This window comes from Talpa occidentalis, unplaced genomic scaffold (genome assembly GCF_014898055.3).
Source record: "Talpa occidentalis isolate TD23 unplaced genomic scaffold, MPIMG_talOcc4v2.1 talOcc4.2, whole genome shotgun sequence".
In the NCBI taxonomy this organism is placed as follows: domain Eukaryota; kingdom Metazoa; phylum Chordata; class Mammalia; order Eulipotyphla; family Talpidae; genus Talpa; species Talpa occidentalis.
Window position 1 is genome coordinate 81704901 of NW_023602073.1, and position 27413 is coordinate 81732313.

A 27413-nucleotide genomic window follows, 5' to 3' on the forward strand; every position below is an offset into this window, starting at 1 on the left:
TTCTGCTGATATCATAATAATGTTTTGTCCTGCTGATTATCATACCAGCACTTTAGGAACCTGATTAAAGAAATCATCAGTGTGAATGGCCATTGTAAAACAGAGGTGGGATATTTGGGAATATTAAAGACGCCATGACATAGCACTACATAAGCAGACATAGAAAAGGCTTTTGGAACCAACTGCTGGATGTCAGAGGCAACTATGACATTTACTGACATGCCGTGCTCTTGAAGTAATTTAGCAAAATGTCTCCATTAGCAGCTAATAGACTATAGAGCAGTGCAAAATTCCCTGTCAGTCCTTGTTTCCACTACAACCCCCTATAGGTATTATTAAGACGTAGTATTGTATCCTCCTTAATGTAAAAGATAAAAGATCTAAGGCGTATAGTATATCTATGTGAAATCTATTTAAGTATTTGTTTATTGAAGTTGTTTGTCATTTCAAATCATAGGGAATGATTAGAGAGACTTTACCTCTAGATGCCCCATTTGTTTGTTGAGACCTACTCCAGACTGTTGTGCAGTCATTGTTGGAAATGACAGAATCATACATGGGTCAGATACTCTAAGACATATATGTGGAGGCAATGATTTTCTTTGAAGGATACACAAATAAGTAATTCCTGATTGCGTCTCAACTTTTTATTGCTTCCCATATGTCAACCAGAAAGTATTCATTGGGAAATAATGTACATTAAAGTTAGTGAAATATCTTGGAAATTAAAGCAAGCTGTTATCAGATCCATAAAAATGGTGTTATCTGGTTAATGTAGGCTGCAGAATCACTGTATAGAAGTACCTGAATTAAATATATGCCCCCTTATGTGTTCCTATTAAAGAGTTGCCAACTCCTTGAGAAAAGCTATATGATATGGCTGTGACTAGCCCTGATAAAACAATTTTCTGCACTGCTCAGGTCAATGATCTTTTTATCATTATTTTTAAGCCAAAACCAACTCTTTTTTTCCTCGTGATGTAACAGGTTCTCAGTGTTATACATTCCATGGAATCATTCTTAATTCAAAATTGCTCGTCTTCATATGGCTATTAAGAAAATAGTATTGCATTTTCAACCAGGCTTTTAGAGTTCAGGTATATGTCAGTTATCTCCAAAAAATGTTAGACCCATATTTGAGTCTTTTAAAGTGCCATTGAAGGGCCTCCCTTGGTGGCACAGCGGTTGAGCGCTGGGCTGTGAAGCTGCCCACAGCCTCTGCAGCGCTGGTTTGATCCCCGGCCACTGGAGAGTGTCCCACATGGCGCGCAGACCTCTCCTGTTGCCCGCCGCTCCGCTCAGCAGTGTATTTCGTTGGTTTGCCTGTTCTGCTGCCCGCTCTGGCTCTGGTGAATCCTCTTACCTTCCCACGCTTCTGACAGTACCCAGTACTTGTATTAATTAATTAATTAATTAAAAAATCTTTAAAGTATCATTGAAAAATACTGAAGTATGGAACAGTGCTTAACCATCATTTGAGAAAATTGTTGTAGAGTATTCAGATTCCTGTTGTTAAGTTTTATATCATATCTTTTTAAATGATATCATCCGCTTCGGTGATCTGTTACACTTTCAGGAATCATGAAACAGTTTATATGTTAAAAGATATAACACAGAAAGGGTTTTCTCTCAGTGATCATCTTTTAGTGACCTGTCATAGATTTGACCATGGAAATGTTTATATCTACCGAGATCTTACTTCCCCTAACACCAAAAACAGTGAATCTACCTTTTTAATAAGCATCCCAATATGATTCTACTTCAGGTTCAGAGAAAAACACTTTGAAAACATTAAGATAACAAGAGTTTAATTAAGATAGCATGTGGATTGGATTTATTTAGGACTTTAAAGCACCAAGAAAAATTAGAGAAATTTGGTCATCAATCATTGTCTTTTTTCTGTAACCAACATTCTTCAGCTCTCTGCCATTTTATCACATTATTAATGCAGTCCTACCAATGTACAAAATTGTGATCCATAGACTTACCAGTCTTTGCTGCTCATTGTGACTAACATTTCATCTCATTGTGACTAACATTTCCTGCTCATTGTGACTAACATTTCAACATACATATATTTACTTGCTTGTGTTTTTTATCTTTCTCCCTGTCCTCTTCACTATTAAGTTTATCACTCAGGAATTTTGTTTTCTTCATTCCTGTGCCCCCAGCACCACACAGGTTATCTGGAATGTAATAATAGGTGCTTAATAAGAGATTTTGCATGAATTAGTAACTGAATGGATAGACATGTTTTGAGTATCTTCTAGCTCTCACATGACTTCTGTGTTATTAATTTCCCATAGTGAGATATATTTAACATATTCCAAAAGGGGAAATGAAAGACTTGAAGATACTTTTGAAAGAAGAAAGGAATTCTCTTATAACTGTCATTCTAGAACCATCATTAAGTGATAGATCTATAAAGGATGGCCAAATACTCTGTTTTATAAATAAGAAAAACAAAGGTATTAAAACCAAAGAAAAAGTGAGAAGCACCCATAAAAATACATTGACAAAACTGGTGATATGTTCTACTATTAGCTATATTGATTTGGTTGATATTGTGACAGAAGTAAAAGAAAACAGGAAATTTATTGACACTTGAAAGTGGTACGTGGCACCTCTATGGTAATTAGCAAATTTGGGTCATGGTTCATTTTTAGGATACTTGAAAGGGGTGAGTAGAAATATTTAAGTACAGTTCTACTATGCTACTTTGAGTAGAGACAAAAAGACATTTTCTGTGCCAAAACTGTTGTTTTCAAGATTACAATATCCTGTCCAAAAGTTTTCAAATACATGTAGTTTTAATATTTTAAACCTCAATTATTCTATTTTGTAAATTTATCTTGTTCAGTCCATTTGTCTCATTTACCTGAAAACTTTTGGTTTCTTAGTTTAATATGTTTTTTTTTTTTTTTTTAAGATTTTATTTTTTTTTTATTTATTTATACAAGCATTGGGTACAGTCAGAAGCGCGGGAGGGTGAGAGAATCCACCAGAGCCAGAGCGGGGAGCAGAGCAGGCAGAAGGACCGAAGTACACTGCTGAGAGGAGCAGCGGGCGGCAGGAGAGGTCTGCGCGCCATGTGGGACCCTCCTCCCGTGGCCGGGGAGCAGCCGGGGATCGAACCAGCGCCGCAGAGGCTGCGGGCAGCCCCGCAACCCAGCACTCAACCGCTGCGCCACCGGGGAGGCCCTAGTTTAATATGTTTTTTAAATTCACTTCTATAGGCTAGTTCTCAGCTTACCTTTTTTTCTCTTGTTCCTGTCATTAAATTTTGTTGCTATTCTCTGTTGGGTTTACCATTTCATTACTGATTTTCATTTAATGCCTTATAACAGATCTTGTGGCACAGTCCCTTTGAGAAAAGTATCTGAAAATTATGAAAAATATTTAATAAGTGATTTCTCAGCAGAGCATTTCAACAAGTTTTTCTGGGCTATTTAAGATGTATTCATCACTTGTTTTTGCTTAGTTTCCTAGTCACAAAGTTCTAAGAGCTTTGATGAACAAATCCTTTTACAAATTTAATGTATTTTGTGAACAATCTTGTGGCTATACTGAGCTATAAAGTCACCAACTATATGACAATTGCAGGTAAGATAGGGTCCATTGATTATAAGAACAAATCAATTTGAAATATCATTTCACTCCCTATCCCTTGAATGTCCAGATCTCTGCCTTCTGTAAGAACCAGACAAGTAAAGACCCATCTTCCTTGAAACTTAGTGATTCAGGCCATGATGCTGTGCCCCTTATGCTGTAAATTGTGACCTGTGACATTTATAGTAACATGTGTCTTGTATTGAAGCGTATGTGTCTTTCCTGACCCTCTTTAAGACTGTACCATGGCAGGGAAGTAGGTATTTTTATGCTCTAAGAGCTAATTTAGAGGCATAAGCATTTTTTGATAAGAAGTTGGATCCCTTGGATATGTGGCCTTTGTGTGATTTTGGAGAATGGTGATGGTTCTGAAATACTGGAGTTAGGTAAATATCTCAATTAAAATGAATAGTAAAATAAATTGTAGTGGATTAAATAAATTTTAGGATAGTGATATTATTTATATTTCTATTGCATTTCTAAAATGGATCCAGGACACAGCACTTGCCAAAGAGAAAGGTAATGTTTCATGAATGCTTATCTAGACTTTCGCAGATGCTGCCTTTCCAGATATACCTCAGTGATTATCTGCTTTTTGATAAGACTGAGGGATGAGGGTTGATTTATAACTGGCTGGTACTGAGAGCATATCCACCTGGGAAGGAATCAGTAATCTGTAACTTTTACCTGCCTTGGTGTATTCATCATTTTAGTCAAAGACTGGTTGAATGTTGTCATAGATATCATGTTTGTTTTTTTAGTCCTGGAATGATGTAAAACTTGAGCAATAGTGAATGTGTGGGAGACCAAAATTAGGATTCAGAAAGCTCCTAAGGGACTTCAGTGTATGAGTAAAACCTGTCAAGCTCAGGAAGAGACTATCAAAATATCTGGTACTGTCTGAGCTTGTGTTATTAGGAATATGTCACATAAGTTGAAGAGGCAATACTATTGCTTTATTCACTACAGGTCGGACACTTATGGATGGATTTTCTAAACACATTTCAAAAGTGCTCCAGGATGACATAGAAGTTGCGAGAACTTGAAACCAACAATATATGTTTGACAGAGGAAGAAAAAACACTCTTTAGGGATAGAATAGGATCTGTAGATATCTGAAAATATTACATAAAGGGAGAATTATTAATGGTAACTGCTTGATACATAATTATTGAACTGAATAAAGATCTAGCACATCCCATTATAGTTTCATTAGACATGATTCTATTCAACTATTAGACAAGTGAAGCTTGTCTTAATAGTCTAATCACAATAGGGCCTCCCCGGTGGCGCAGTGGTTGAGCATTGGGCTACGAAGCTGCCTGCAGCCTCTGCAGCGCTGGTTTGATCCCCAGCCACCGGCGAGGGTCCTACATGGCGAGACAGACCTCTCCTGCCACGCCCACTGCTCCCCTCAGCAGTGTACTTCGTCAGTCTGCCTGTTCTGTACCCCGCTCTGGCTCTCGTGAATTCTCTCACCCTCCCGTGCTTCTGACTGTACCTAGTGCTGGTATAAATAAATAAATCTTTAAAAAAAATAGTCTAATCACAATAATCAAATGCTTTTCTTACTGTAGATCTTGGTTCTTCATCCTATTTGACCTCTTGTTTCAAGTTACTGCTAACTTACCTTTTCCAAATTATTAGGTAGCAACCTCAGGTTGCTTCTAATACTTATTTCAGATAATAATTATTTCAGATACTTATTTCAAATAAGTATTAGAAGCAGGAAACTTAAGCTACCATCTGAAGAAAGTTGACTTATTTTCTGCCCAGCTACAGGAAGTAGAATCTGTCACCAATGGCAGTGTTGGTTCATCTCACATAAGGTCTACTCATTCAAGAGACAAACCAGTTCTCTTGATTGACTCATTATTTTTTTTTCTACAAAATTGTTTCTCTCATGGGCCTCCCCTGTGGTGCAGGCAGTTGAGCGCAGGGCTATGAAGCTATACGCAGCCTCTGCAGTGTGAGTTCAATCCTGGCCAGCAGGGGAGATACCCACATGGCACGACAGACCTCTCCTGTGTGCCCACTGCTCCCCTCAGCAGTGTATTTCAGTCAATACAGCCTGTTCTGTTCCCTGCTCTGTCTCTGGTGAATTCTCTCACCCTCCCACACATCTGGCTGGTACCCCGGTTCTTGTATGCATGAATAAACAAATCTTTAAAAAAAATTGTTTCTCTTCTAGTATTCACCCAGGAGGAGCTGATTTAACATGTAGAGTACCCCTCCATAGATACACATATAGCTTGTTAACATTGCTAATCTATAGCAGGTGTTGGCATTCTCAAACCCCTACACAAAGCCCAAGAACAGCTAAAGAGTGAAAGTGAAAGAAGAGTGAGGAACATCACTACAGGATCCTTTGGTGGCAGGAAAGTGACAAGCATCTGGAAGCCTTGGGATGGCACCACTACTGTTGCTAAAAAAATAAAAATACCAAAAATAATGTGAACTTGCAAAACAGTTAGGGCTCAGTGTCAAATGAACCAAAGAGTTTTTATCATCTTTAGCATCTTCATGCTTTATCATCTCTAAATACTAAAAACAAACCAAATGTCCCTCAAAAGTCACTAACTTTCAAAAGCACAGAGGAGGAAGCTTCTGAGGATTGGAAGATAACCCAGCCTCTTGAAGAATCAGGATTTTGAAAGAACATGGTCAGTTAGAAAATAAGAAGGGAAGAAATTCTAGGAAGAGGGAGTTACTTGATCAAAAGCAAAAACAAAAAACCACCAAATATCCATTTAAAAGGTTTTCCAAGTCAACAAACTCTGGAAATGGACAATTAGTTCAACTATCTCTTTCCTTGGCAGCTTAATAACTGGAAGCTGAAGAGAAAGTGGTCATCTTGATTGTACATGTTCATAATATTGGACGTTTCACTGTGATTTCAATATTATGAATAATTTGGTGATCATATGTGAAGTAATCTAACTATTAATATTTTAGAGAAAAAATTAGAAATCATCAAGGTTCTTGTGAGGTCCATATTTCAAAAAATCATAGAGATTATCACTTTTAGAATAAACATTATTTCATGATAGACCTTCTTAAAATGGATCATCAGATCTATGAAAATGGACATGAAGGTTTTTTATGCAAAAAAAAAAAATAAAGAGTGGAATCTTTAAGGTATCATGCTGTAAGATAAGAAATCTGTCATCATGTTTGCATTTCACAGAGTCCTTCAATTGTTTATGTATGTACTCAAGATACATTTATTCTTTTTTTGTTTATTTTTAGGGTACTTTGAATCCTTATTGTGTGTTATGGGATGATTCAAAAACGTAAGTGACAGATGTTTCCTTACATTACTTTGGAATAAATATTCAAAGCACATTAAGTTATTTCAGCTGTCCGCTACTCAATAGAAATATGATAAGTTAGTGGAACTTGAGTTGTATGCAAAGAGAAAACATTTTCCTCTTTGAATCTGCAGGACAGTGGAGTGAATGTGTTTGTGTGTCATGGTGCATCAGGTTATATCTGTGCTATCCCATGTGTTAGACACATTTTACAAGGTGAATTCCTTGAGGATTTTTAAAAGTTCTAATATTTTAAAGACTATAGAAGCTCAAATGCTATTCCAACTTCTTTCTCTAGTAATTCAGCTTAGCACTGCAATATAAAATAGCGATTTCTCTGGTAATTTAACCAATACATTACTTGCATGACCTTGAATCTATTATCAGAGTAATGCAATATTTATATGGCCTTCAAAATTTGTTTTGTTATAAAAACATTGAGTGACAATTTTCTCATTCATATGTTTTATAAATTCATGAAGACAACGGAAAATAATTGCAATAAATAAGGATGAATAATACTTCCGTGGATTCCTTTGTTTGTTCAAGTAATTGCAAAATATCTGCTCAAAATCATCTTATCTCATTGGTAATTCTGTAAGATTTCAATGTCTCAAACAGCAGAAAAATCTATGGTTAAGTTTTAAAATGACTTCTATACTTTAAATACTTGTGTAGATTTATTTCAGTGTGGTAGTTAGATTATACAATGTCTGTTTTGCATGGCGGGGAGATAAATATCAATTAATCCCCCCAAATAATACCTCCATGTGTATGTTGTCATGTAGGACGCCACATTCTAAAATCTTTCATGTGTTCTTCACACATTATATAATCTACGTTTGCTTTTATGATGTTACATGCATCTCTACAGTAACAGAGAGTCTAGAGGAGGAATATCCATAGAATTTTTAGATAAAGACTAAACCTGTGGCAGTGTGATCATTGCTGGGGTACCGATACAGAATCATATGACATCATTGTGAATGAGAAATCAGTGACATGCGCTTTTGGGTTTTTTTTGTTTGTTTTGTTTTGGGGGCTGCTTTTATATTTAGAGATCCTCTTCTTTTAAGAAACAGTGCCAAAATGAGAATCCCAAATTTCCCTGGTGATAATATGAGTGTCTTCACTGATATCATTATTTGTTTTCTTTTAGAAATCCCATAGAGAAATCTATGTTAGTAAAGTATTCAAAGCTTTCCTTTCTACAATATCCAGAAAAGACTTTCATATATGTTCTAAAGCACTACATAATTTGTTAGTATATTCTAAAGCAATTTTGTGTGTATTTATAGCCAAGGCAAGAATATAATGCTGTGATAATCTAATTGAATATTTTCTTTTCAAGAAAAATATGTTAAACTCCTGATTAAAACTACTTGCATGTTTCCATGAATAATAGCCAACTCTGATTTAACTATAATGGGTTAAATGCTTCTGTGTTGATCCAAAGGTCCTAACGGTCTGTTAGAGAGATATTACAAGTATAAACAGCATTTCCCTATTTTGTGCCTCCCTTGGCTTCCTTTCCCAGATAGATTAAGGTGTTAAGTTTAATTTATAAAACCACTACTATTTGAGGTCAGTGTTAACCTTAGGAATCAATCACACTCTACTTTCTTTAACATCTGCTGATAACATGACTCTTATCTATCACAAAGAACTTGTCTTAGCTTTACAAAATTAAGCTTTTAAGTTGTCCTTGAAGAAAACTATTCAATGAAAGGAGGTGTGTTTAGCTGCCTTTCAAAACAGATTATCTCAAGAGATCAGTGTAGTTCATGTTGCCTTGATGTATCTGAAAGTGATCAAAAAGCTTTTCAATGTGACAGAACTTCTATCCCATCACACTTTCATCAGACTGTTTCATCATTTAATTGGTTTCCTGGGTGAGTTAAACAATGAAGGTTAAGACAACTTTATTTCCTTTTTTCACATCTGTTCTTTTACATGTTTTGATCATGCTTATTTACTCAATTGTTTTATTAATTCAATGACCTTAACTTTGAGTATTAATTCTGGAAGTATTGTTAATAGTGAAGAGCTATGACTATTGCTTTTTATACAGAAAGGGATTGATTTAAATGGTGTTTTCAAAATTGCATTAATAAAATAGAAATTAGAAGTTGACTTTTAATTTTGGTTTGAGTTATCAAATTAAGTTTTATTTTTTCAAATTATTAATTATAAAAGTATATGTGTCTTTTACTTGTAAAGCTGGAAAGCATGCTAGTTGAAGCAAAGACCCCCTTGATCATAGCCATGTTTGGGCTGCAGATCCTCCCATCTCCACAACGTCACTTCTGTTTGTATTTGTTATGGATAATTTCAGACATCCATTTATGCATTGAAATATGTATACAGCCAAAGAAATTAACACTAATTTTACATAAATATTTTGATACTATGTGCAATAGGTGACATCTTCAATTTTTTAATTCAACAATATGTCTCAGAACTTTTTAAAATTTTGCTACATGTATTTTATTCCTTGGACCTCATAGGTTATGTTGATATATCACTAATTGATCTACTATTCCCAATACTGATAGCGTGTTTTTTTATTTTTTTTTTATTTTATAAATTGTGTTTCTGTGTATCTCTGTGTATGCTTCCATGGGTTATTTCTGATTATCCCGTCCAAATTTTTACCCTGTTTTTCTCTTTATATCACCCTATTTTGTATTCTTCACAGCAGGCAGTTTACTTCTTGCTTGCTTATTGCTTCCACCCATGAGATACTTTCTCTTTCTTAGTCATTACTGCATTCTTTATATCTACTACTCCTACACATAGTATATATTCAACGGATGTTTATTGGTTAGTTTTGTACAACAGTGTTCTCAACAAACATTCTATTAAGGAATTATTTCCACTTATGTTTCATTTTATTAATGACATATTTCTGGCAATTACTAGACCTAATATTCAAAGGTTTAGGGAGTATGTTTCAGATTGTTACAGGGGTAAGGTCCATTGTAAACAGCAATGTTTTCTCTAATGGTAAAATACCAGTCAAGCAAAGACAGTTTATTTTACTCTGATTAGAAACAGCTTTAGACAAATTTGAAACATATTTTTAAAGATTTATTTATATAAGAACTAGATACAGTCCAGATGTGTGGGAGGGTGAGAGGATTCACCAGAGACAGAACGGGGAACAGAACAGGCAGACTGATGAAATACACTGCTAAGGGGAGCAGTGGGCGAGACAGGAGAGATCTGCTACGCCATGTGGGTTTCTCCCCGGCCCGCAGGGATTGAACCTGCACTGCAAAGGCTGCAGACAGCTTCACAGTACTGTGCTCAACCGCCTGCACCTTTTCCCTGCTTTGCCTAACTAATTAATAGGATGCAAAAATGCTTCATCACAAATGACCTATGAAATAAACTGAAAGAATTTTGCTCCTTTCAGAAATAGAATTATTTTAGTTGGGAGGAGTATTTCTTTTTAGGTATTTTATTTTAATAACTTGCAAAGTTATGGAGTTGTTGATAATTTGCACATTCTCTGGGCTACCCTAAATTTGGATTTTAAGAATTGGATCTTGTGTAATAAATACACCCCTGGAAAAACTCACACATCTCCCTTTAAGTAACAAGTGTTCTTTTTCTGTGTCTTAGCACCTTCTAAGCAGAAGGGTCTCTGAAGGATCATAGTTGTTCTCAGAAAATGTTTCCTTTTAATTGCATAAAGTTTGCCTGTGACTTCTTCAACATTGCTAAGCAGTCTTGTCAATCATCCGTAATTTATTTGCCTACCTTGTAGTTGAAAATAAAAACATTTAAAGACTGTCTTTCCATTTCCCTACATTGCAAATTGATTTATTAGAGACAGGAGTAACAGTAATCACATTTTGACTGAGACTGCCACTGGCTTATTTTATCTCAAGTAACTGAATTGAAGTGTTACTTCTCCTTGCTTTATTACCCTATTTCTTCAGACCCTGACACTTTCCTCTTCTTTTTTAAAATAAAATTTTATTAAACGAATGTTAGTTTATAACTTTATATAAATTTCAAATGTACAGCATTATAATTTCATATCTGTATACACTACATCATGATTACCAACAAAAGTCTAGTTTCTATCTAGCATCATGCATTTGACTTGCTTTTACCAGTTTTAACTACTCCCCCAGTTACTTTTCCTGCTTGGTAACCAGCAATCTGTTTAGTTCTATTTTGTTTGCTTACTTGCTTTTTTTTTTTAACATTCCATATGTGATTGAAATCATACTTGTCTTTTTCTGTCTGATTTATTTTATATAGCATAATTTCAATGTATATTGCAATAAAATGGCAAGATTTTCTTTTTTATAGCTGAGTAGTATTTCATTGTGTTGTGTGTATACATATATATGTATATTTATCATATCTTCTTTATGTAATTTATATTTAATGTAACTGTTCCATTGATGTATGCTTAGGTTATGTCCATACCTTGACTATTGCAAATAATGCTGTCATGAACATAGGAGATCATGTGTGTTTTGAATTAGTGTGAATACACAGAAGTAGAATAGCTAAATCATGATATTTCTTTCCTAATTTTTTTAAAGATATTTATTTATGCATACAAGAACTGGGGGACAGGCCAGAGGTGCGGAGGTGAGAGGTTTCACCTGAGACAGAATGGGGAACAGAACAGGAAGACTGACTGAAATACACTGCTATGGGGAGCAGCCGGCGAGACAGGAGAGGTCTGCTATGCCATGTGGGCAGCTCCCTGGCCAACCGGGGATCAAGCTCATGCTTTAGAGGCTATAGATAGCTTCACAGTGCTGTGCCAAAGCCCCTGTGCTGCCAGGGAAGCCCAATAGTCTTCATTTTTTTAAGGATGCTACATACTATTTTCCATAGTGGCTATTCCAATTTTACATTCCCAACAACAGCATACTTGTATGAGGATTCCCTTTTTTCTGCATCCTTGCTATGCTTGTTGTTTCTTGTTGATAATAGCCAATCTCATTGTAACTTTGATTTGCATTTTCCTAATAAAAAGACAGGATGAACCTCTTTTCACATGTTGTCAATTATCTCTATGTTTTCTTTGGAGTAATAGCCATTCAGATCCTCAGTCCATTTTTTAATCAAATGTTTGTTTTTGTTGTTAAGTTGTATGAGTTTTTCATATTGTTTTCTTCTCCTATTATTCATTTTAAAATTCAGCATTTCATTTGCCTCACAATAGGAATCCTAGCAAGTACAAAACTAACACCCCACCTCATCACCTCACTACAAAGTGGTTGTTCTCATTATTTTCTTTGCCTTCTAGGTAACTGACATACCTATGTTATTAAAGAGACACAATGTTATCTGTTTAGAAAAATATACTCTTAGAAAAATGCATTAGTTCTTAGAAGTTCAAAACAATTATTCAAAGCATTATTATTACTGGGTAGCCAACTCTCCCTTCCAAATAGTAACCTGATGATAAAGCTCTTCAGTAAGGCTCTGATTGAAATGCGTTAAACTGTGGGGAAGCTGATACTGACAAAATTTAACATTCCTACAATTATTATTTAAAAGCAAAATGAGGGCCTCCCCTGGTGGCTCAGCAGTTGAGCACTGGGCTGAGAAGCTGCCTGCAGCCTCTGCAGCTCTGGTTTGATCCCTGGCCATCAGCAAGGGTCCCACATGGCATGCAGACCTCTCCTGCCGCCCGCTGCTCCCCTCAGCAGTGTATTTCGTCAGTCTGCCTGCTCTGTTCCCCGCTCTGGCTCTGGTGAATTCTCTTACCCTCCTGCACTTCTGACTGTACCCTGTGCTTATATAAATAAATAAATAAATAAATAAATAAATAAATAAATAAATAAATAAATAAATAAATAAATAGATCTTTTTAAAAAATAAAAGCAAAATGAGTGAGGTGATCTTGATGAACACAATACAGAAGGAAATTAGAAATATTTAGGAAGAAAATAGATGAGCATCTGTAGAAAACAGTTACATTATGGTTTTATTTTATTAGGGGGATATGGAAGCGTCCTTTACAGACATTATGAATTTATTTTTTGAACAGCAATGAACAAAGTAAGTCTGTGTTTGAAATATTTAGCATACTTTTAATCATGACTCAGAATATCACTATTTCCAGAATTCCTTGGTGGTTTCAATTAACCAGAGACAGAATTTTAAAATGTTAACTTCAAGAAGTGCTATTACTTTTATTGCACAGATTGATCTGTTTAAAACATGTTAAAATGTATCTGAGTACACCATGGTGATCACACTTTGGAAAGAATTGCTTGATTAAATGATAAATATGACATACTGTCTTCTAAATTGACAGTTATATGCAACTTCAATATGGCCAATATATCCTAGGAACAATATGTTCAATTTTACTGTATAGTCTCAAAGGTCCTATCTGATTTTCTATAGTTAGCTAGTGGTATGAAATTACTATTTCTGACTGGTACTTGATATAACTGCATCCTTGTGTATATTCAAGATTGTTATGGATCCAACTGTAGAAGCAGTTAATTTTTAGAGATTGCCTCTAAAATGTCAGGATTCCATGGAACTTCTCATTATGCATTCAGGGACAATGGTCACTTCTTGAAAATACAGAATTATGTTATGCTTTTACCACCTTGGCTAAAAGCATAGTCTCATGGACAGAAAAGAGAATATTAGACCTTTCCATTATTATAAATTAAAATTTATCCAAGCTCTAAAAAATATAAATATTGTTTTGTGCGCAAAAATAATCATGCTGAAATTCTAATAGTTATGGTTTCATCATTGATGAAATTATTTTATTTGCCAAACAACCTTGCTCTTTTAAAATTACAGAAAAAGGCAATAGAAACACTGCTCTTTCCTGAGAAAGTAATTAAAAATTCATTGGTAAGATATGAAAAGGAGCTTCCTTTACTTTTTCTTTTCTACCTTAGACAGTACATTAGTTTTTGAAGTTTTTCATGTTCCACATAGTATATTTTCTCAGAAAGTCATCATAATTCAAAATGACATTGTTTTAGTTTTATTTCCAGGAAAAATTTTTATTCTTTAAAATATTTTAAACTTTCTTTAGTTTTATAGTGTATAATAGATTTTATAGTATTGAATTTTATAGTATTGAATATATATTCTTTAATAGTATATAGTCTTTTTTTAACTAAGAAAGTTCACATAAGTGCTTCTGACATTACTAGCAATCCATTACATCCTTTAACATGAGCTAAAATGTTTCAGAAACGTTGCATTATGCCTTCAACACATATTCTGAGAGCTAACATTGGAAGCAAAGTGGTGCCACATATATATTTTTTTATTGTAACCCTTGCTTTGATACTCAAAATTGGGGGTGAGTAAGCTAAAAGCAACACATAGTGTATAGGACAAATCCAGAAATATCTGTTTTCATAAATATAAGTTTTATTGGCTCACAGTCATGTCTATTTATTTACATATTGTGTATGGCTGCTTTTGTGCTGCAGCTGCAACACTGAGTCATTGCAATAGAAACCATATGGCCCACAGATCCTGAAATATTTATTATCTGGTTCTTTACATGAAAAAGAAAAACTGGCAACTCATGCCTCCAAAGAATGCTTTCCAGCATTTTTCATGTCTTGGTATTTCATGGGAAATAATTGTACAGCACATTGGTATAAATGAATGAAAATGTTCACAAACAGGGTCAGGATGGGGTAGAGAGTGCGGAGGATGGATATCTTTATTAGACCTGCAAATTTCTCTCATTAATTTTTCAAATGTAGAGTCACCTATAATATGTTGCACCCTCATCTGGGACCCTGAAGAATTTGTTTCCAATTCTCCTTGTATCATAACCTCTTTTCCATATTTTGTGCTCTTTTTTTCCCTTTTAGTGAAACACTTTAGAAACTTTTTAAATATATCATTCATTTTAACCTATTATTAGAAATCTGTAATTTTCTCTTTAGTTTTATCTAACTTGTTATTTATCCATAGTTTTAAATTTAAGTTATTATCATTTTCATTTCTAGAGTTCTATTTGATAATTTTTATGTTAAATAACTTTATGAGTTTATTTTATCCAAGTATTTTTTATTTTGTTTATTTTAACTTAAGCTAGTTGATTTAATCTGTAGTTCATGATTCTTATATTTGAAATTTTTATAAGTCCATCTCTGTTCTTTTTTTGTGTCTCTTGTCTCAAAGCACCTTATTTCCCATTGTACTAGATTCTGTCATGCAAGTTGTCATAAAATATTATTTGTGAGGATTCTCTGAGGCCTAAGATAAAGGCACATTACTTCAACAACTATTTGTACAGTCACATGCTACATAGTAACATTCCAATAGCGATGGACTGCATAGATGACTGTGGTCCCTATCTACAGCCTAAGTGTTTAGCAAGCTACATCACTACATTTCTGTAAGAACGTTAATGACATTTGCGTAACATCAAAATTGTCTAACAATAGGCTTCATAGAATTTATCCCTTTTAAACAGCACATGACTATTTTCCTCTGCTAAGTACTTAGTGATACTGCTTTAGCCATGAATCTCTTAAACTAAATTCAGGGTGGAGGTTACCTGGCACACCCACACAATGACAACCCTCTTTGCAAATCCATAGGGGAGCTGGATTAATGTTACATTGATTTTCACATGTAGTTAAGCGTTTCTGGACATATTCAAATGGGAGGATTTATCTGAAAAAAATAACTTGTTGCTGGAAATAGGAAATCAATATCTCCTCACAACTATAATTCTTGAACAACATTCCGGTTCCATAGCATACCTGTTGGGAAGCACTGCCCTAAATTACTTTAAGTCCATATCATTGATATGCTATATTTCTACCTTATATTGTAGCAATTTGATGTTTTCTTCCAGATGTAAGTATTACAAGGGCTGAAAGTGTGTTAGCTTCATCTTTTTAAATCCTACTGTTCTGGAGTATTCAGTAAATTCATTAATTCAGGAGACAAATATTTCTTGAGAATCTATTATTCTGCTATTTAATGTGTCTGGCACATATAATAGTGAACAGACCAAAAAAAAAAAATAGCTGCCTGATAGAGCTAAGATATGGGAGGAATACAGAGGTGATGATAAGAACATAACTATGATAGATAAATGAATTGTATGGTGTAAAAATTCCATGAGGTGGTAGATCAAGATAAGTGAAAGCTATTTAATTCAATTATTTAGTTTCATTTTTTTTGTTGACTTAGCCTAAGATGCTGCAATCCATCTATACAATTAATTTGTTTTTAACAAGTGACCCTGATGTGCAATATTGGTATCACTTCAGGATCCATCTGTTTCCTCAGGTTTGACCAAGGGCTTTCCTAAGCCACCTAAGTAGCTGTTAAATTTGTGATAGTGTTTTCTGTTCTTTTTAATTAGTGTTCCTTACATACTTGGGCCTCCAACTTCATCCATGTTCTATCTGCAGTCTAAATGTCTGTCTTCCCTCCCCAGAAAGGGATCAAATAAGGATAAGTAGTCATTATCCTAAATATCCAATTTAAAGGTATGGTGCCTTGGAAGTGGAAGAAAAAAATATATAAAGTAAATATTCTCTAAAATTAAATCATCTAAAATTCTAACCAAAAGACATCCATATTATATAAAAGGAAGAATTTCAATTTTGTTTAATTATTTTATTGAGGCACATTGGCTTACAACAATGTATATGATTGAGATGTATAAGACCGCACCCTCTGGTGTAGCCTTCCACACCACAGCTGCTACCAAAGCACAAACAATCCTCCATCACTCTCCACTGGGTCCACTCCCTAGTTTTACCCCTAACCCACAACTTACCCCTTTGGTAGCCTCAATTCTACAGTCATATTTCTAGGACTTGTTATTAATTTGGTTTTGTCTAACTCTGTGTCATTTCTGTTCCACATATAATGACACCATCTGGTATTTGTCTTTGTCCTGAATTTTTTTGCTTAAAAGTTGTTTCTTTTTAATTAATAAGGCATATCTACTACTCAATTTAAAATAGAATAAAGACAGTCTATTTTTTAGTATTCATTTTCTACATGTTATTAAATTCCGAAATGAAAACTCCCTGACCTTATTCAGATGTATTTCTAAATCGAAAATGATGTCAATGATATGTAGATTTATAATTTTATTTTCTTTTGGGTTTTTTGTTATATGTGTGGTAAGCACATCTTTTTATTTTATTGAGGTAACATTGGCTTACATTATTGTTAGTATTTTGCAATTATAGGATCCCCCACCTCAGATATCTCCACTATAGTGCACCCACCACCAAATCACCCATAATCTACCACCATAGACTATTGTGATCCCTTCTCTCTTTTTTCTCACCTGTCCCATTGCCCTGCCCTCTGGATACCTCGATTCTGTAGTCTGCTTTCAAGTATTAGGTTTTAAGCTTGTCTCCATTTGACCCTTAAGTTTGATTTCTCAAACTAATTGGCTTAGACAATTTTTTACCATATGACTATTGATCTGGAAATACCATAATTTTTGAAAGGAATAACATTGTAAGTTTTCCTTCTTCATAGTGAAATGTTATAGAAAGTAGGGGCTCCCAATTTGTCAGAACAACTCTCTACCATCTAAGAATAAGAAATTGGAAATAAGTTTCAGTTTATTATTCAGTAACACAGGAAATGTATAATTAAAACTCCAGGGTTGGGCCTCCCCTGTGGCACAGCGGTTGAGCACTGGGCTGCGAAGCTGCCTGCAGCCTCTGCAGCGCTGGTTCGATCCCCAGCTGCCAGCGAGGGTCCCACATGGCGCGCAGACCTCTCCTGCCACCCACTGCTCCCCTCAGCAGTGTACTTTGGTCCTTCTGCCTGCTCTGCTCCCTGCTCTGGCTCTGGTGAATCCTCTCACCCTCCTGTGCTTCTGACTGTACCCAGTGCTTGTATAAATATATATAAATAAATCTTTAAAAAAATAAATAAAATTACAGGGCCTCCATGGTGGCACAGGGATTAAAGACAGCATTATCAAGCTATTGCTAGTCACTGCAGCACTGAGTTCAATTCCTGGCCAGCCAGGGAGGTGACCCACATGGCACAGCAGACCTCGCCTGTCTCGCCCACTGTTCCCCTCAGCAGTGTACTTCAGTAGATCTGCCTGTCTGCTCCTAACTCTGCATCTGGTGAATTCTCTCATCCCTCTGCCCCCCACACACTTCTGGCCTGCACTCCAGCCCTTGTATGCATCAATAAATATCTTTAAAAATATATAATACAAAATAACACTCCAGTCTGCCTGTAACCTCTTGATTCCTTAAAAGCCAAAAATGGGCATAATATTATTTATTTCATGATACAATCATGAGATTCATCAGAACAAGTGCTCCAACAAAGCTTGACCCAGAGGCTAAACATGGCAGGTGCTCAGTAATGGTTTGAGGGGATGGGTGAGGAGTCTGGCTTTTTGGTTTGTTAGTGGGAGTTTCTGACAGGATAGAATAGGTATTCATATTCCCTTGCCTGAATAGTTGGCCTCATGTAACTCAAAAAGTAATTTTTAATGTTGGCTACCTTGAAAAGGATTAGTAGAGTGGAAAGGGAAAAAAAAAAACAAAACAAAACAAAACCCTGTACAATGAGACACTGGCCAAGAGACTCATAAGTGCCATAGAAAGCTCTCATCAGTGTTTACATACTATCTGCATCCTATCCCATCTGCACGCCTTCTCTCATCCCTTTCATCCTCACAAAGTCATTAAAACCAGTTTTCTAATTATTTACTTAAACTAAATATTTAAAAAATGAATAATAGCAAAATCTGGGAATTTGTCCAGAATTTCTCACTAATTTATACTATTCTTAGGGGACCTGGCAAGATCCCAAGAGACCTTTTCTACAGGATTTTTAAAATTATGTTGTTAAAATATTAATGGATATACTATTAATAAGTACAACCTAGAGCTGGCTGGTAAGTATAGCCCAGGTGAACCTACCTTAATTTTCCAATGTCTGTGGTTCTATTTCCAAAAAGATTCAGGTTTAAATTACTTAGAAATCATATTAGATGATTTTAGAGCTGCATTTTTTTTCAGTTGCTTGAATGACTCAAACTAAAAATTTTCCTGCTCGTATACCCTATAAACAACAGACTGGACATCTTCCTTAACATTCAATTTGCTATTTCCTTTTTTCATTTTAAGTCTCAGAGCTGCCCACTTATACCATAGCTAAGAAATGTTTTATAGTTTTGGCATTTCAGACATTCAGTGATTAAAGGTAACTAATATTCTCTCTTCTTAGATACTGTTCACCAAGCAATTCACCATATACTTGTATATGTCTTTTAAAATTACTAATAGTGTTCTTTTCCAAAATATTTAAAATAAAGATTTGATTGAACATTAGTAAATGAATTCAAATTAAAAAACATTATTTTAAGGCTTGGAAACTAATACTAGGATATATATTTAACTTTGGGCATCACTGAGAAAAAGCAATAGGATAAGAATGTATGTAGTAGTAATGATGATTTTGACTAAGCAATATAAAACTTTTTTCTGTAATGTTCATTGTTTAATGTAGTAGACTTGAAGGTTGTAAATCAAGTAACAACTATAAAATATCTTAGAATTTATACTTGGAGTCAAATTGAGATCTTATAAGATATTTCAGAGAAATTGAAACAAAAGAAGTCATTTTAAATATGCATATATATGGCTTATAAGATGGAAAGTTATTTTGAAATCTGCACTAAAAAAAGAGTTAATATATTTGATATAAGACTCTAGAACACTCTAGTGCCAAGACATAATCATACCAAGCTTAAGCCATTCTCCCTGGTTTTCACTAGCAGTTTTTTAGCATTTGCTAGTATTATTGTGAGACAAGTTTTTAATACAGTTCTTACTATTATACTTTGACAAGAATTGACAGGTTTCCTTATTCTGAATTTTCACCAGCATCATAAGCCAGCACTGTTAAGATGTATACTCAGTATGCTAACTCAAAGTAAAGGGCACTTTCTCCCTCTCCCTAGTAAACACAGTTATGGTCTTGAAAAGTATGATTTACATTAGTTGGCTTTATGAAACCATATTTGATAATATAGTCAAAGACTTGAAACCTGATGTTGGTCTTTTTGTTTGGTTAGTTGATTTGTTATTTTTGGAGAGGGAGAAAAGAAAGATAGAAATAACATCTAAGAAAGTCTACAATCCAGTGTTTTAAACCATTTCAAGCATCACAGTGGCAGCTACCCAGAAATGGATGGTTATGTATGCTTGATACAAGGCCCTCCACCTTCCTCAAACAATGTATTCTGGCCTGCAAACAATATGTTGCCACAACCTAAGCTATGTATTAGTAACATGACTGTAGTAATATATCATATAACTTTAGAATTCAGTTCAACAAAATGCTAGTTACTGAAGTCTACAATCAGACAACTTCTTTGCTGGAATCCTGCACATATGAGGGTGTTTTACAACATATAACTTGACCCTAAACTGAAGCTGAAGTCAGAGAAGAGGTTAGAACACCTCCACATCGGCTGCCGACAATGGGAACCTCATTTATTTTCCATATATTCGTCAATTTTAAGGCTCAGAACAAGAAAGCTGAGATTTAGTAGGTGGAGTTTAACTCATTATTCTGCATGTGTTACCATCCACCTCTCCTAACTTAGAAGCATGTGGAAAATAGAATATCTGGCTATCTAAGCAGTTGGTACATACTATACCTACCTACGTTGAAAAGTCAAAAGAAAGTGTTTGCAAAATGGAAGAGAAAGGCAAAGAGAATTGGAGAATAACTTGCAACTAGTCTTTACTGCAACTGAAAGAAATATAACACCTTGAAACAACCTCAGACCATCCACTAGTCTTAGTTACAAATGAGCAACTATGCTTTGAAAAAAATGCCATAATTAAAAGACATTTTATGCCCCAAGTTATTAACATAGGTCCTAAGTTGATAGATTTTTTTTCAGCTTCATCCAAATATATATCACAAGTCAAAATATAAGATTCCCTTAAAAACAGAGACAAGGAAATATATTTTCTATAATTTCAAGCACTCAAAACTTAATAGATTGTGTGAAATGCCATTCAGAGAGGCCTACTCTCATCCCTTGGATGCCTCTGAATCCCCTTACTGTATGACTCCATTTCTGGATTTTCAGCACCTACCATAGTTGATGGAGCAGAGTATGTATTTAATAAATATTTAGTGATTTAAAACTGAATGAGGTGTTCAATTTTATTATAAATTTACATAGGTTATTTTTCTATATAAATGTGTATGCATGCAGAATGGTAAGTTTTATGGGTATATATATATATATATGTAATTAAAACATTATTTCAGATTTGATAGGTTATCCAGATGAATATATATTTTGTATAGCAATGTTATTTGTTCCTGAAAGTTAATATGTTCTTGCTCTTCTTTCAAGAGAGAAATACTCAGTTCTTTTTGCTTCAGAAAATACAAAGTGATTCAGTGTTCATGGGAGGAATTCATAATTCAGGCTCTTATTTTCACACTGCCTTTCAACAACACCTACGCCACCCAGAATAATAATTTGCTAAGCTGCAGTGGCTGCAAAGTATTTCAATAAAAGAAGGAAATTATTTTCATAATTACTGATAAGTTCTTAATTTGTTCTGCTAAGTGGTAAATCAACCACAGTTGGTGAAAGAAGATATTTCTATATGTTGATAGTACAAGTTTATAAAAGAGGCTAGCAGTTGTCTTTAAATGCTACGAAGTAATAATTTCATTTTAAGGAGACAAAGGGTTAATTTATGGAAATTCATTGAGTTCTTATAAACCACATATTGTGCTTCTTCCTGATATTTAAAATGCTTAGTGAAGTCATTATAGTATTTTTTATTATTTTTGAAAGTACACAATAGTATTTTTTAATTAATTCTGTTTTAAGATGTCATCAGGACAGAAATTAGTTCAAACTATCATTAAACAGCCCAACAATACTAGCATGAGATATTTATTGAAACCTATCTTGAACCCAGGCAAAATTTTTAACTTTTTAACTTAGTAAGGAAAGTGTACTATTTCAGAGTTTTTCCTGAGATGCCTACATTTTGTATTTTAAAAGGAATGTTTATTGAATGAATGAATATTTACATCAGTTTTATTTTTCTATCAGAGCTAGTCTCCTTTGCAGTATAACAGAGACTATCAGGAATTCTCTGGGACTCTATTGTTAGGGTTAAGTAAGTCAGAGATTCATCAACACCTAATTTATAAAGCATTGTTACAAGGAAGTCCTTCTGGTAAAGGAATTTACTGTTAAGTGAAGATCCATGGTATAATTGTATTTAATCTAAATATTCCTCGGGTGTACTTTATTTTCTTTTATGTTACATGGGCATGATTCAAGCTGAGAAATTGTTACTGTTCTAAAATTAATCCCCCTCTCTTGCCATCAAGTAGCAGGGTCTCTCAATCTTGGCATTGCTGGAAATGTAGCAGCATCCCTAGTCTCCACCCACCAGACACTCCCCCTCAGTGTAACAAACAAAATCTCCCAGAGGATGGGCAAAATCACCCCTAGTTGATTACCATTACTATAGGGAGAACTTGTTAGGATACAAACTTTTGCCCCAAGTAGGTCTACTGATTCACAGCCTCTGGAAGCTATATGAATATTGTGGGTTTTTTTTTTTTTTTTTTTTTTTTTTTTTTTAACCAGATTAAAGTTTGCAAGTGGGCCCAACACACACTGAATTTGAGAATCACTATTTAGGCAACCTCATTGCTTTTCATTTTCTACATTTCTGTTACCTTGGCTATCATATAGCAAAACCATTCTGTAAACTTAATTTTGCATGGATTCCCGAAGCCTAATTGGTCTTCTCCTTCAAGATGTGTATGGACTATGAAGTCATGAAATTCCTCAGAACCCCTGCACCCTCAGTTATTATTGAGCCTCTTAAGAAGCCTGGTCACAATGAAGTTTGACTGTAACGTGATGTACTGCACTTGCTAAGTGATGGGTGATGTCACTGGACAGACCATCCTTTGCCTGGAAGTGTGCTGTGACCTTGCCTTCCAGTAGTTGTGATGAATTTTCTCAGATTAATAAAATAAATAGCAACCATGGTAGATGGGGTATAACATCTATCCATCCACCCATCCATTCATTCTTTTACTCATTTATTCTTTTACTCATTTATTTATACACATTCATTTTTCCAAGAGCTATTAGTTGTGTACCTACAATATGTCATGCACTTGTTGAGCACTGAGGATGCAAATAGTGAGCAGTTTATGATTCTATGGAGGAAATGTTAGAAATGTGGCCACGAAGTCAAAGTCTGTTCAACCACTTGAAGGTTAAGATAACGGTCTTCATGAGCAAGAAAGTGTGACTGAGTTAACCAGCTATGGGAGACTAATTAGCAACTTGACTATTCAGCAAAGAGAATAGTGCCTGAATTGTCTGGAAAAGATGATATCTAATGCTTGCCCCAGTCACAACTGAAACTGTAGGGGAAATTAGCATTTCCCATATTACTGATAGGTAGAGAAAATTTTCCTGAAATTTAATTAAATTAACATAGTAACTTAATTTTAGGCATAAAAGGGTGTTTTAAAAATCTTCCTGTATCTTCTATTGTTTTAAAGTACAAATAAATAATTTAGAGTACTTTTGGGCAAGGTTAGAAAATGTAGAAAAAATAACTTAATTGTAAAGTTGGAAAGCATTCATTGAAGGAGTCACTTGTTTCAGTGCCTATATGGGCCCTGTGTCCCCTAAGCAGTCAGCACTGTGGCACCATCTCATGGACCCTGGGTGACCTTCCCTCCAGGTTCATTCGAAGAGAGTACTCCAACCTTCTGTTCTGTGCCTTTAGCTTGGCCTCCCCCATAGGCTTTTCTGTTTGCTACCAAAGACCCTCAACTCTCATTCACCTTAAAAATAAAACTTTTAAGCATATTTAAATTTTGTAGTCATCCTCACAGACTTGAGTCATCTGTCCTGTTCCTTCTACCCTTCAAGACCAATGATGACTTGCCTTAATAAGCATAAAACGTATCCAGCACTTTACATCAGCTCCAGTGTTAGTAAAGGTGCTTCCATATAATATATGCCATTAAATTTTTTATTTGAAATATGATTTCTAATTAGCTTTTCATGAGTTTACTTTTTTCACCAACTACATTGAAAATTCCTAGGAACTCAATTTTATTTACCTCTAAATATAGTTCTAAACTCATCCCAGGCATATTTATCCATTTTCATATGTAGTTGGTAATCAAAAAGTGCTTTGGAGATTTGGTTAGTTAAGGATGGTTGTAATCAACATGCATGAAATGTTTGGTGTGCAAACCATTTTTCTGGACACTGCGAACAACACCAACAAAAAAACACTGACCCCTCCATCAAGAAATTACAATTAGTGGTGAAAAAAAAAAACAAAAAATAAATTTTTGAGGCAGAAATGGTTTCAAGATACAAGTATCAACATACACTGAAGAGAGTTTAAAATAATGCATATCACAAGCTAACTGATACAAACTACACAAAATGAACAAAAATGATGGGCTTAATAAAAGTGGTAGTGTGAACTTTGTTTTAGGACTTTATTAAGTACAGAAATGCTTCCAACTGTCTCTTGTGTGTTTATTCCTTTGTTTTAATTATCCCAAGTCAAATATACCCAGTATCTTTGGGTGGCCATATGATTTTCCACAATTGATATTCACGTAGGGCACTTATTCTATGTCTACAAGCTGTTCTAACATTCAGGAATAATTCAGAATTAAATGACAAGAATAAGTAGAAGAACAGTGGTCTTAATTAATTGCTTTTGCAGTTTCTAATTGTTTTAAATCACGGTAATGGGAAAATTTGATCATGCGAGACCTTCAACAAAGGAGAGCTCTGAGCTGGATTTTGTGAAGGTGCAGTGTTCTACTTCAGCCAAGTCGAAGCCAGGAGAGGCATGACGACACTGCTTATACACCAAGGTGGGAAATAGTCAATTTTGTGTTAATGAAGCATTTCATTAGGAAAATGATGATTATTAGGCTGGTAAGGCAAAGAAGACTGGTTGGTAAACAATTTTAAGTTTCAGGCTAAGAAAATGGGCTTTAGCAATAAAAAATTTCAGTTAGCCTAAATGTTTTAATAACTTTGTCTGAAAGAAAGTGCAATGTTTAGGGATTATTTTACTTTTTTTTTCTTGAGTTCTGGGCACCTGAGAGATATTTTCTTGCCTCACAAAGTAATTATGAAGAGTTGTCAAAACTAGGAAAACAGAAATACCTGTTGTAATTTATTGCTTCAACACATATATGCACTTGTTTGTTCTGTAATATTGCATGTTGTTTTTTTCTTCCTGTCTGCTCTGTATCATACTAGTTTTTGACAATTTCTTTGTTAACATTGCTTAAGCATAAGTGAGGATATAATGAATGATAATTTAAGATAAAGATCAAGGCACATAGAATACCTTTAAAGACAATTAAAAATCAGCATTTATATTCATTGTACTGTCAGATTTTTCTGTGATTCACATAGCAGCTTTAGTGGAGTTTTCCATTTCTTTCTGGAATGTTTAATATTCCACTTGGAGTGTTTCTAATATGACAAAATCTGTAAATCCTTTCAGTTTCCAAATGAATATTTTAACTTGCCCATTTTTTACTATAAAGTATTACAATCAGAAGTTTAAAATTTAATTTACCATTTTTATGTTATGATGCTTAACATCAGGATGTATAACTCACCCATGTCCCAAAGGTATTGGACTTGCTTGATTTGAAGAAAGTTGTATTCTATTCAAGTAAGAGGATTTTTTTTTTTTACATTTCCTTGCTCATCACTGTCAAATGCATCATCTATTATATGCATTTGTTTTACCCATGGAGATATTGCCCTGAGAAGATAAGTATAAACAATTATATAACTGTTTGATGCCACTAAATACGTATAAGGAAATCACTCTGAATATTAACTTCTTACTGCCTTATTTTAAAAAGTATCTTAAGTTCTTTATTATCCCTAAACTTGATATTTTTCTATCCATGTCATATAACTTTGCTTATAGGTTGTGAGTAACTTTTTTAAATAGTAATCTTAACCCTAGTCATTTCTGCTCATACGACTCTGACAGTTGCTAGTATGCCCTATCCAAATACATTGTCTCAACTTTGCCATAGAAGTTAGCCATACCTCTCTGACCTCTGTAAATGTTTCATTCAATCTTAGGGAATAATTTAGGCAAAACCCAGAGGTTTTGCCCTGTGTTTTAACCACACTACATACTGAATTTCAAGTAAATGTGAAGTGAATCACAAGGTCTCTCAGGAATTTGGATGGATTTGCATTGTCTTTGAAAGTGAAACCCCATTCTCTCTGTATAGTATATAGGCTATTTGAATTCTTGCCATATATAAAGACTAGAAGCTGACCCTTATGTCCTCTAGCATTAGAGTAAAAGAAGACACTAGGAATGTGATTTCACTTTAAAAGTTATAACTGGTAATGGGAGTTGAATATTCTATTTCATTTTATGTTTGGAAATGTTTAATGCAATATATCTATCCTGTCTATCTAAACATGTCTATGTACTTGAGACAGTTTGTCTCAATTAACTTTTTCCAGCAGTAACAGGAATAGCCCTAAATCCCAACTCATTTCTACTACTAACATCACCTCATTCTTTTCTTAAAACTATATAATGGAATTATTGCATTACAAAATCACTCATTCGTTCCAGGAGATAACCTTAAAAAGAACATGAGGTGATGTTAGTATTAAAAACAGCTTTGGGTTATTCTAACATATATAATAGTCTACTATATTAGTATGTATATTAATTATTAGTATATACTTATATACCTTTAAATACATATGCATATTTGTTTACATACATATATAGATATAGATACACACACATATGTAATGTAGACTACTAGAGGTGTTGGAAAAATCTGAATATACCAAGCACTTTGGAAATGTTTCCTAGAAATATTTCAATAGCTGACAAATTATAATATTCTCTCAATAGACCTCAAGAAACAGATAAAAGTCTTTAAGCATTTATGAGTTATTTTAAATTAAACAGTTCCATATGTAACGGAAAGGTAAAATATAATTATGTTAGTATTAAAACCAGATATTCTGTGGTCTCATTTACACAGTTGGATTTGGCTCATTTAGTTAAAATAGGTTATTTTCTTTAATTACCCAGTGAATTATTTCTGACTTTAATAAACTGCTTCAATTTTATCAGTTATTTTACAGTTCTTTATTTTACTCTGTGTACTTCACACACATACACACACAAGTTAAACTTTAATTAAAGTAGGATGGCAGCATACCTGGGCTTTACAAACTGCCTAGTGCAAGTATTATTAGCTTGGTGTTCTATGCAGAAGCAAAAGAAGTTTTGAGAATGAATGAAGCCACATTATAAGATATAAACTCATAATAGATATATACTAACATGGGATTCTCTGGCTCACAAAAAATGACTACTAGCTTCTGATTTTACTAAAAAAGAAATCCAAATAAAACTATGCCATGCTGTTGTTAAAGGA

General features: G+C 34.4%; 1 protein-coding gene across 4 annotated transcripts in view; it reads left to right on the plus strand.

Annotated features, from left to right (window-relative positions):
- The window catches only part of ADGRB3 (adhesion G protein-coupled receptor B3), a 685437-nt gene that overhangs the window by 396009 nt on the left and 262015 nt on the right, over nt 1-27413 (plus strand). For all 4 annotated transcript variants that reach the window (XM_054698910.1, XM_054698909.1, XM_054698911.1 and 1 more), the window contains one exon: nt 6859-6902. In XM_054698910.1, the coding sequence (XP_054554885.1) occupies nt 6859-6902 (44 nt within the window). The remainder of the gene's footprint in view (nt 1-6858; nt 6903-27413) is intronic.